The 12,465-nt window shown below is 33.6% G+C and overlaps 1 protein-coding gene across 3 annotated transcripts in view; it reads left to right on the forward strand.

Annotated features, from left to right (window-relative positions):
* The window catches only part of PHIP (pleckstrin homology domain interacting protein), a 127,585-nt gene that overhangs the window by 38,714 nt on the left and 76,406 nt on the right, over positions 1 to 12,465 (forward strand). For all 3 annotated transcript variants that reach the window (XM_059177235.1, XM_059177236.1, XM_059177237.1), the window contains exons 8-9: positions 8,029 to 8,250; positions 8,533 to 8,633. In XM_059177235.1, the coding sequence (XP_059033218.1) occupies positions 8,029 to 8,250; positions 8,533 to 8,633 (323 nt within the window). The remainder of the gene's footprint in view (positions 1 to 8,028; positions 8,251 to 8,532; positions 8,634 to 12,465) is intronic.

The following is a 12,465-nucleotide window of genomic DNA, read 5'->3' on the forward strand; positions in this document are numbered from 1 at the left end:
AGCAAGATAGCTGACAGAATTTGAATGGGATCTGTGGATTGGGTAGCAGTTATGTCAATATGGATTTCCCAATTTATGTAGATGATATCCTTTTTTGGGAGAAATACATGCTGGGATAATTAGAAGTGGCCTCATGTCTGCAGTCTGCTCTTAAATAATACATAAAAAAATTAATGGTAATGGGTGTGTGTGTGTTATATGAAGAGAAAAGAAGGGAAGAAAGGTGGTGATGGAGTAAATGCAATGAATTGTTAATAGTTGATTAATCTGGGTTATGGAGATATGGAAGACATTGGTACCTTTCTTGAAACTCTGTAAGTTTGAAATTAAAAATTATTCTTTCAAAAAGTTCTCTGGGGGGCACCTGGATGGCTCAGTTGGTTAAGCATCTGCCTTCAGCTCCAGTTGGGATCCAGGATCCTGGGATTGAGCCCTGCATCAGGCTCCCTGGGAGCCTGCTTCTCCCTTTGCCTGCCATTCTCCCTGCTTGTGCGTGTGCGCTGTCTTTGTCTCTGTAAAATAAATAAAAATCTTTTAAAAAGTACATGAGAAGTTGAGTGAATATTAAGTAAGTTTGATTATAATGAGAAGGAGAGCAAGATAAATTTATGAAAAACTGTGGGTCAAAGGGAAGGAGCTAGATAGATAGAATAAGTAGATGAAGATTGGATGTATAAGGAGCAGTTTATTTTGATCTATTTAGAAAGATAATTAGATTCACAATGAACAGATTCTACTTTTCATTGTGCAATATTTTAGCTAAGAGTCTTGGTTAGGGAACAGAACTGGGTCCTAGAGGTACTCGATAGATCGATAGAATAAGTAGATGAAGATTGGATGTATAAGGAGCAGTTTATTTTGATCTATTTAGAAAGATAATTAGATTCACAATGAACAGATTCTACTTTTCATTGTGCAATATTTTAGCTAAGAGTCTTGGTTAGGGAACAGAACTGGGAGAGGTACTCGATAAACCCTGGTAGCAGGGGAAGAGTGATGAATAAGGAACTGGTTAGCTTCAGCCTCTCAAATAAAGAGAGGGTTCATAGATTTGCAGTATTACAGACTATGCATATCCTCTTTTTCTATAACAGTACTTGATATCCTGGGAGCAGGATTGGAGCAAATGATAATTACTTTGATACAGGTGGATAAGAGTGAGAAAATCAGGCATGTGTTGAAATGATTAACACTGAAGTTTAGGATAATTTGTAAGGAAAATGAAACAGAGGTCTGATAGGTAAGAAAGAAAATCGCTGGCATCTTTTTGGGGGGAAAAAAAACAACAACAACACTGAACTAAATTTAAATTATAAGTACATTTTAGCTACTTGAAGAGCAAGCTGCTTTTTAGCCTGAATAAGAAAATGACCCATACATGATGTTTTTAACATTTAATTCAGTTTGTTTTAAAGACATCAAGAGTAAAATCTGACTCAAATCTGTGAAGTAGTAGCAAGAAAAATTAGAATTCTGGTTGATTTCTGTCCAGTAATGCCAGATTCTCCAAGATATCATAAGTTTAAATATCACATAATTTCTTTTTTTATTTCAAAGTAGTGGTCTTTGGTTGGTCTGCACAATTGATGCTTCTCTTTTAGCAGGGAAAGGTTTATTGATCTTTTTGCTTTTGAGGTCATCTGTATAGAAGTAACCTGCTGTACTGTTCCCAAATGTATGCGGTTTTCTACTTGAATAAGTCAGCCATTCTTTAGCATTTACTCTTCCACCCTGTAAAGTATATTCTTCATCATTGAATAGTTCATACAGTTGTCACTTCTCGTTATCTAGCTTTTATTTTAAATAAGCAAATACATAATTACAAAAATTAGTAATTAAGTTAAGCCTTTCAAACTTGCCCTCTAGAAACTTAAATTTGGGGAGGGTAGATTTTAGGTTCTGCTTTAGTTTCTGCATAGAATTTAAATGATTCAAAGCCCTGTTACTGAAATTATTTCATAAAGTCTTCATAACACTATGTAGGACCTTTTTTTCTAGATTTTAAGGAGAATTTTAATGCTTAAATCCATGAGAAAGTAGAAAACCATGTCACAGAGACCTGTGGAATTTTTCTTTACCAGAATACAAAAGTTGCATTGGTGGTATAGTGGTGAGCATAGCTGCCTTCCAGAATACAAAAGTCAAATATGTACCAGACATTGCCTAGGCTTTATTTATGGAGAATGTCCTTATTTGTTTTCATCTATATAGTTACCTCCTACACTTTTTATTCTGGCCAAACTTTGAAGTTTCCAAGAGGGATTCACAAAATAGGGTTTATTGTTCTAGATTTTAAAAAAATAAGAAGAATTAACCCACAGTGAAAGAGATCCTGTTGCATGCTTAAGGAAAGGTCTTTGCTGCCACTATCTCCATACTCCACTTAATACTTAAAATTTTAAGAAAGAGAAAGAAAAACTGATTTTTTTATTTTGTTTTTTCAGTGTTCAAGATTCATTATTTATACACCACACCCAGTGCTCCATGCAATAATAACATGCATGCCCTCCTTAATATTCACCACCAGGTTTACCCATCCCCCCACCCATTTCCCCTCCCAAACCCTCAGTTTTTCAGAGTCCACAGTCCCTCACGCTTTATCTCCCCCTCCAGTTTACCCCAGTCACTTTTCCTTTCCTTCTCCTAATGTCCTCCATGTTATTCTTTGTGCTCCACAAGTAAGTGAAACCATATGATAATTGACTTTCTCTGCTTGACTTATTTCTCTCAGCATAATCTCCTCTAGTCCTCTACATGTTGGTACAAAAGTTGGATATTCATCCTTTCTGATGGCTGCATAATATTCCATTGTGTATATGGACCATATCTTCTTTATCTGTTCGTCTTTGTTGGAGAGGATGTGGAGAAAGAGGAACCCTCTTACAGTGTTGGTGGGAATGCAGGATGGTGTAGCCACTTTAGAAAACAGTGTGGAGATACCTCAAAAAATTAAAAATAGAGCTACCCTATGACCCTGCAATTTGTACTATTGGGTATTTACCCCAAAGATACAGATGCAGTGAAAAGGAGGGCCATCTGTATCCCAGTGTTCATAGTAGCAATGGCCACAGTCGCCAAATGGTGGAGAGAGCCAAGATGCTCTTAACAGGATGGAAAAAACAGTGATTCTTAAATGTAATGTCTGATTCTATTTTCTTCCTTTGTCCTAAGTGACAGAGCACATTGATTATTAGAAAGGCACATAGTTTTATTGTATGTGTGGCTTCTTAAGGTATGGCAGTGGAATAAACAAATTTATAGGGTATCTCAAGCTAAATTCTTATGTTTTGGCAAGTCTAAGTTTTGTTGAAGTCCCACTCTTTCTTACCAGGCATTTTCATAAATAATACCTACACTGCTGTTTTTTGGTTTTTGTTTTGTTTTGTTTTCAGAATAAAGATAAGGTAATTGTTTATGCTTCTTTGGCTTTATCCTTGCATTAAAAATGACATCCTCACATTAAAAAAAAAAAAATCACTAAAAATTTGGTGTGACGTTTTATTTGGGTATTTAAGTAAGCTAAAGCTACACATTCTTTTCGTTGTGATTTTTTTTTCCAGATTTTTTTTATGCAAGTTGGACTTAACTTAGGCAAATAATAATGTATTAATGAGCACACTTCCCACAATAATTATGACAAGTTTACATTATTGAAGAATTAAACTAGTGATATACTGCTCTCTTATGTTTGGATGGTGTTAAACACTAGTGTAATATTTAAATTTGACTTAGCATTTTCAGTTTTGCACCTAGCTCATAGATTTCTTCAAACTTAATGGTGGCTAAAAATACTACAGTAACCAAGTCTTACCTGCCTAAAATTTTTCTTTAGCTACGTTACTGGGTTAAATCCAAACTCTTTAACAGGTGTCTAAAACCCTCTGTCAGTCTTCCTCAGATAAAACCTTTCCAGCTTAATTTCTTGTTATTTCTGCTTATACTTTGTATTCCTAGCTTTTGTTAGCTAGGAACTTTGCTAGTCCCCAGTCCCTAAGAGCAATATTTAGATGTTATTAAAGAGAAATGACTACTCTGTTCTCCCCTTAGGCATTGGAGCTTTGCTGAAAAAACTTGTCACTTGAGGTTTTTCTAAAATCATCCTATCTGATTTTAGCATAACTTTCATTTTGCTCACAGATTTTTTCCTTTTTTCTTATTACTGTTATCCCACTTTATTTCAAACTTTATTCACTTTTTTTGGCTCCTTTCTTTTGTTTCCCCCTTTTCCCATTTTAGGAAATAATCCTTTTATTCATATAATTTCTTTCCAGTTTACTTTAAAATTGTTATTTCTACCATATCTCTTTCTCCTTCATACATCTTAGAAGCCTATGTATTCCTCCTAGCCAAGGCCAAACCCCATGTCTGTGTTGTTTATCTTGTCCCTTTCACCATTTACATAACACTGGTTTTATTGTAGTGTCCATAACACTTTTTAAAAATCTTGATTCAAAGACTATAATGTCCTACTCTTTGATTTATTATTGGCCTTACTTACATTTGAGGTAGACTTGGGAAAGAAAGTGCATCTGTTCAGATACTGCTCTACATTTTGTCCTTTTTTTTTTTTTTTTTGAATTATTTCATCAGTTTTTAATAATCCTTCCACATTCAATTTCAACATGTGTATAGTGCTCTAAAAATGTTTTCCCAGTAAATTTAATTTTTCTTGTGCAGTCCTCTTCGATTATACTGTATTTATATTTCTGATAGTCATTTTAAAAGAACTTAGTTGAATCTGTCAGATCGTCTTTAGTTTCACATTCCCATAAAAATAAATTTGTGATCATAAGTAAGTGATGCATGAAATAGAAATTGTCAAAGGATGCTTTTGAGTTCTGTTTGAAATTCTGCCAGGAGCTCAGGGGAGTAGGAGTAAGGGTGGGGACAGGGTATTACTTTATAGGTCATAGAAGAGAACAGTGAAGAAAAATTTCCCTAAAAGGTCAAAGATTTCTCTCCTGCAGTTGAATGGAAGAAGGGTCAGTTGGAATAATGCACAATTAGGGAAAATGTGCATAGTGTTGTTTTATTTTAGCACTTGGCTAAATAGAGAAAAAATATACTAAACTATATTAAATTGATGAGATTACTAAGTAATAAAGTCAATACAAATATAATGGGACTTCTTGTTAGATTTTACTTGGTGAAAAGTCACTGAATGCTGGTGTTAGATCATTGGTTGTTACTACTCTTCATTAAAAGCTGGCATTTTGGTCAAAAAGGTGTTTGGTTTTTGGTTTTATTTTTGTTAACGTGAAAAATACGTGAAACACCTTCTATAATAGAATATAAAGTAAATTCTTGTTCAAATACATAACAACAGAATGAATTTTATCAGTATTGTGGAGCATGATGAGATGTCATGATTTTACTTTTTCATATATTCTACCAGTATTAGCATATTGAAAATTTTATTTTTGTTGTGAGTTTATGATTTATTTATTTTTTTTTTAAGTAATCTCTGTCCCCAACTTGGGGCCCAAACTCAAAACCCCAGAATCAAGAGTCACATCCTCTACTGACTGAGCCATTCAGGCACCCCTGTTTTTGTTGTGAATTTAGATCAGAGCCAAATATTGCCTTAATTTTGAGAAGATAAAGTGAATAAATTGATTTAATTTGTGGAATTTAAGAAGGAGTTGAATAAATGAATTTAATAAATAAATGCTTTAAGGTCTTTCTTTATTCATCAAATGCCTAATACAATTCCTGTGTGCCAAGTGGTAGGCTGACCAGCTTTCTGGAAGTCATGGCCTGCTACAGTTCCTTTTTCACTTTCTACAGATAGCCATGATATAATCCTCATCACTTTAATTCCCCAAACAGCTATTGTGTCCGTATCTTTTGCTCTTTCTCTTCTTCTGTAATAATTTCAATTATATCATTCATTCTCTCCTACCTGTACTACTTCAGCAACTTTCAGATGGCCTTTGACTTTCTATCCTAATTCACACTTACGCCAACAGTATCTTTGGAAAACATAAATCTGATCCTGATACTGATTGTAATCTTAAGTGATCCCCATTATAAAACATCATTTATTGGTATACCATAAAAGGTCCTTCACAGTCTTTCCCTGACTTCATCCTCATGCCTTTGCTTCACACTGTATTAACATACAGACTACTGCAGTGCTCATATTCATATTTTCATGCCTTTGATCAAATTTTTCCCTCTAATTGCCATATGGGATGTTTTTGCTCTTTTTAAAATAGTAAGAATATTGCTAAAGTAAAAGTAAGAACCACCAACAAAGCAGTGGTAGTAGTCCATAGCTATTATTGCCAGACACTGCAATGTTTTTGCAGCAACCTTATGAGATAGGTATAGAAAAGACATTGGAGGCCTAGGGAACAGGTAATTTGCCCAACATTAAACATGTAGAAAGTGGTCCTGATAGGTTATGAACTGAGACATTTGATCCTGCTGCAGTCTCTTCTCAAGGCTACTATACTACATTGCCTCTTCATGCAGAAGACAGTGTCTAGGCATCACTGCTTCTGGATTCTTCTCCAGATCCAGATCCTGTTTCTCCACCTTCCAGGACAAACACACTGCTTCCTGGTTTGGATCTCTTCTGATTAATAGTATAGCACTTTGGACATGTTATTGCATTTATACTCTTCTGCCTTGCTTCCTGAGGACAGGAATACTGTGTCTTAGCATCTCATCTTTGTATCTCTAGTGTTCAGCACATATTTAATCTCAAAGCAGATGAATAAATGAGTACATGGGTAACTGAATTTTAAAGATAGAAGGAACCTTAGGGATCATCCAATTTAACAACTTTGTTCTATGGATAAAAAGCCTGAGATTACATAAATGTGGTAAGAATACCATATTTTAATGTAGATAATTTACCAAAGTTTTATCACTAGTCTTTAGTGGTTGATAATCCACTTCATTTGCTTCAAACCTCAGTTAGAGGCACATGAGTTAATTGAAAGTCTTCTAGGTGGTGCTGGCACAATCTGATTTAGGATACACATGTTCTGTTAATATGGTGTGATTATTTATATGTTGTATCATTAGTATGAAGGCAGTAACATATCTGTATCATGTTTTTGTGAATCTTCTTTCTAATGTCAGGTTTAAGAATTTTTGTTAAGTTTTTAAGATTTAGATTGGAAGGTTGTAACATGCCACCCTTGAAGCCTGTTGATAAGTTTGAATTTGGGAAATGGATGTATGAGGCTAGTGACACTGTTCCCTATTTCTTTATGTATTTAAAACCTTTCAAATAATGAACAATAGGAGAAAATATTGAGAGTTTGGTAAAAGAGTATTAATTTAGAGCTACAAAATGAATATGGAAAATTAGAAAAGGAAAAAATAATAGAGCCTAGAAGTTCTGATCTCTTTTTGATTATGTGAAATTGAAATGTTTATTTGTAAATATAGGTATTCATAGAAAACCATTTTATCTTTTACAATTTCTTTCTGAGCTTATGCTACTATAGCAGTGTAAATGTATAATTTAGGTATTTTTATTGACTTCATACATATTTTTTTTTTTTTTTGAAAACTGGCTTTAGTGATTTTATATGTAATATATTTAGCTGAAGATCACTGATGGGAAATTCATATATATATTGTTTTTAGCTTCCTAAGAGAAAAAGCCCCAAATTAGCTTACTTTCATTTCTGTATAACAGTAACATAGGATTAGTCACTATTGTATACTACTTTTGTTCTATTATAATTTTGGTCTATTACTTCAGAAGTTCAAGTTCTTTCACAAGATCCGGGATAAGAGGTCACCATGGCTGCTGGATAGGGAGTCATAGGTAAACATTATTAACATCCTACTTCTCCTGTTAGATTGGTGGACACACATGCATTTTTTTATGTGAATAATTTAATAGCCTTGTATAGAGCAAAATTCCTGAAACAAGTATTTCACATTTTAGTATTTAAAAATGTAATTGTTGGGAAGTGGACACTGCAGATACAGTTTCTTATGCCTGTTCAGAATTTGAATAAAAATTTATAGAGTTAATTCCATTAATAACATTTTTATTTTAAGGGTTCTGATGACTGTCTTGTGAAAATCTGGGCAACAGATGATGGGAGATTATTAGCTACTTTAAGAGGACATGCAGCTGAAATATCAGACATGGCTGTAAACTATGAGAATACCATGATAGCAGCTGGAAGTTGTGATAAAATGATCCGAGTCTGGTGTCTTCGAACGTGTGCACCGTTGGCTGTTCTTCAGGGCCACAGTGCATCTATAACGTCACTGCAGGTAATTGTTTTAATCCCTGTAAATTCCTTTTGATTATAATTTATATTTTAAGTAACTTTTGTAATCCCTTGTAATAAAGCCAAGTAAAATGAAGAAAGAAATATTTTTTTCTTGCTTTTTAAATACATGGACTTCAAAAAACATCGTAGTTAATACCTTCATCAATTCTGGATGTTTTCTAACTCTGTTTTTTATAGTTGCTATTTATTTGGTAAAAAGTGGGTTTATTTTTTGGATTATGTCACTCTTACAAAGATTTTTTTTTCTTCATTTGTTTTTCAGTTCTCTCCATTGTGCAGTGGCTCAAAGAGATATCTGTCTTCTACTGGGGCAGATGGCACTATTTGTTTTTGGCTGTGGGATGCTGGAACCCTTAAAATAAAGTCAGTTGCTCTTTTATTTCATAGAATAAATTGTTTAATTTAATGGTTAAAATTCCAGTAGTATAAAGTAGTCAGTAATAGAAAATTTATTTATTCTCCTCGAGTAAGTAACAAAAATGCATTCACTGACCTGTTTGATTTTCATGTCCCGTCCCCCCCATGCCCGCTTTTTTTCATGCTTCAAAGAAAGTTTCTTATGTTAACATGTAACATGTTTGTTTGCTGTTGTTTTTTCTTTTTGAGGGGGGCCTTCTTTTTGCTAGCCTTAACTGTTTCCCTCAGAACATACTTGTTTTATTACCACTCCTTTCTGTATGTGGCATAGTTTCATCTCAATAGCTGTTTCTGGTACTGAGAACATAATCTTAAGAGTGGCAAAGGCTGTTCTTTAGAAGAATTGCAATTATTTCTGTCATTACTTCTGTAAATTTTAGATTTTATTATAGATCTCAGGAAACTTAGGAAAACCAATTGATTACATTTTCACTAAATTGCATCAAGATAGTTAGATGTGTCTTTCCCCCAATCCCACAATAACATCTTGCATTTGTGCTTTCTCTTGTTTTAGTAATCTCGATTTATTAGAACAGGTTGGCTAAACATTATTATTTTTTTATTAAGGACAATGAGACAAGAAAGGTTAAAAGACTTTCCCATAGTTAAAACAGTTTTAAAAAATTGGCAAGGCTAGCATTAGAACAATACTTCCCTGCCTGTTGGTCCAATGCTGTCTATGCCATGCCACCTCCCAAGTGGGTGTAGTAGGGAGATGAAATGCTATGCTTTGCCTCAGAGACAGTCAGTGAATGGAGAAGTGGTACATCCGGTTATGCAGTGTCAGAATGTTCATCTCTGTGTTCTCATGGTAGAATATAATTCAGATTAGAAGGTATATCTTAGTAATTCTATCTGACTTCTGTGTATAAATTATCAACCCAAGTCGAGTAATTTGTGAAAGTCTTTATTACTTCAAAACAGTAGCATTTATTTAAGCTTTGTGAATATTAACATTTCTGGAGAGTGCCTCTTACGGCAGGGCATTAGGAGGCCTTGGCAGCTAGAGTAACAAAACTACTTCATTTGCAAAAAGGATTCTGATCAAAGATGCGGTTCCTTGGAGAAAGCAGGTTGATTTCATTTTAGTTGCATTCTTAATATTTAAAATATTAAAGATTTTCTCTAGACATTTAGATAAAAGTTTAAGTATTTTACTGATGTGTATGGATAATAGCAACAGTTAATTGTTGTTTTCCTTGGAGTATTCTTTGCCTCCTAATGGACCAGATTGGGATACCATTGTCTTTTCGTGTTTTGTTTTTGTAGAGAAGAAAAACGTGATTAACAGTCTTCAAATTAGTATAGGAACAAATATGTTTTTACAAAATTAAACTCTGACTTTGTGCTTCTTGAGCATTACATTGCTAAGTACAATAATATTTATCTGGATTCTTGAGAAGTGAATTATTCCATATAAATGATTTTTTTTTTCAGAACCTTTACGTAGATTCACCCATTAACCAACTACCCTAACCACATTTTTAACATAAATATGTTTTTTAATGTAAAAGTAAGTAGAGAAGTATATATAATTTTCTGCTAGTTTTTTCCTTAACAGTTTATCATAGTTATTTATAATAATTTTAATGGCTGCATTATGTTCCACTGACTTGTTATTCCATACTTTGCTTCATGATCCTCCTATGTTTGGACATACCAGTTTTTTTCTGGTTATTTAGAGGTCGTATTCTTTCTATTTGTTGTTAAAATTGTCCTTAAAAGCTTTTAATCTAAAGTTACCCACAAAGGAGTAATTTTTTCCTACTTATAGGCTGTGGGACACCTATTTTCTTTTCCATTTTTACTCATGGGTGATAGCTGCCAAAAATTTTGGCCGGAGTAGATTATGACTGTCATATGGGTTTTAATTACTCACCAAAGGCAGAAATTGTATTCAGCTGTAATGCTTCTATGTAATTTGATGGGGAGGTGCCTTCAGCAACCCAGTCTGCATTAATTGAGAAAATCAGTTCTGTTAGTAAATGAAACCTATTTTGGAAACCCAAATCTCTTGATAAATTTGCTTTTATGTAGTGTTTATGTATATGGTAATAACTCCCACTAATAAAGATGCCGCTTTGTAGATGAGAAATAGGAGGGGCTGGGTGACTCTGAAGCTGTCTGAAGAGATCTCTGATTGGAGAAAGCTGTACAGGCATATTTAGATTAGATATGGGGGAGAATGGGAATCCTAAAATACACAGATGATAATAATAATTACAAGATTTTATTAAGCACCTAGTCTGCCACGCTTGTCCTAAGCACTTTACATTTGTCATCTCGTTACTCTTTATGACAACCATATGAAGAAGGTATATAAATACTGTCTTCGGGACAGATGGGAGAGAAAACTGAGGTGGATACTGAAAGTACACTGTTGGAACCCCCTCTCAATGCTGTTCCAAATTAAAAGTGATTATTCATTGATGGATTGTCTAGGACTGGTTGAAGTAAATTAAATACTAATCATAACTAATCATACTAATACTTACTGAGTGTGCTGGGCACAGTACTAAGCACTCTGTGTGGATTAAATTCATTTAGTTATCTCAGTAACTCTTAAGATTTTGTTTTGTTTTTACTCCCATTTTACTGACTGAGGTACAGAAATGTTAACTTGCCTGAGGTCATACACCTGGTAAGTGACACAGCTGGAAATTGAACTCCATTCATTTCAGAGAGTCTGAATCCAAGGCCTCATCTTAAAATATTTCCTCAAATGTGATTTTAAAAAATAAATTATTTGTACCTGTCCCTTTAAAAATATTAAAGTCCATTTAAAATGACAGTCTCTATGATTATTTGAATATTCTGAGTTTCAACAAAATGGTTGCTTAACACTTAGATGAATGGTTGTGCCAGAAACTAGTAAAAATTTAGAAATAGAATCCATAAGATATTAAAGTAGTGCATTTAGTTGCCTTTATAATTTCAGATTAATTTACTGAAATTAGAGTTACTTTAATCTTACTGTGAATAATTGTTTAGGTTGTGAGAATGTTTTAATAACTTTCTCTTTTTCCAAACTGTCTATTCATGCTCATTTATGTCAGATCCTATGACTAAGAAAAGTTGTTATTTCATGTTAAAAATTTTATGTATGGGGCACATGGGTGGCTTAGTTAAGTGACCAGCTCTTGCTTTCAGCTAAGGTCATGATCTTGGGGTCCTGAGATCCAGTTCCGCATTGGTCTCCATAGCTGGGACTCTCTCTCTCTCTTTCTCTCTCTCAAATAAATCTTTTTTAAAAATCTATTTATAAAGTAATTAAGAATTTTTAACAAATACTTCTGTTGTGTTCTGTATCAGTAAGAAAGATTGTTCTTGCTCCAAATATATAACTGATAGATCATAAATATTTTGTAGTTTTTTTTCCTTGTATGATCACAGAACTGAAACCACTCTCTTTTCAGTTGTTATGGTTTGTAGAAGTTACGCAGTGCACTTTGGTTGAGGCTGTAATTATTTTTTGAATTTTCTCCCCAGATAACCTGAGAGAAACTAAGTCAAAATATATGTTAAGTAGGACTTTAAATAAAACCGCTGTATTGAAACATTACAGATATATTGTATATTTATTGGAGCTGGTATGGTGTTGTAAAATCTATAATTTTTCTTTAGTATCATTGATTGTAACAAACATTTAATATCACTAGTGTAAATATAAGACATCTGTTAACACTCTTATACAATTATTGTAAATATATTTGAGTGTAAATAACTATTTTCTTTAGATGACTATTTTAAATGAGCATTACAGTTGACATAAGATTGA

The sequence above is a fragment of the Mustela lutreola genome, chromosome 6, assembly GCF_030435805.1.
Source record: "Mustela lutreola isolate mMusLut2 chromosome 6, mMusLut2.pri, whole genome shotgun sequence".
Lineage (NCBI taxonomy): Eukaryota > Metazoa > Chordata > Mammalia > Carnivora > Mustelidae > Mustela > Mustela lutreola.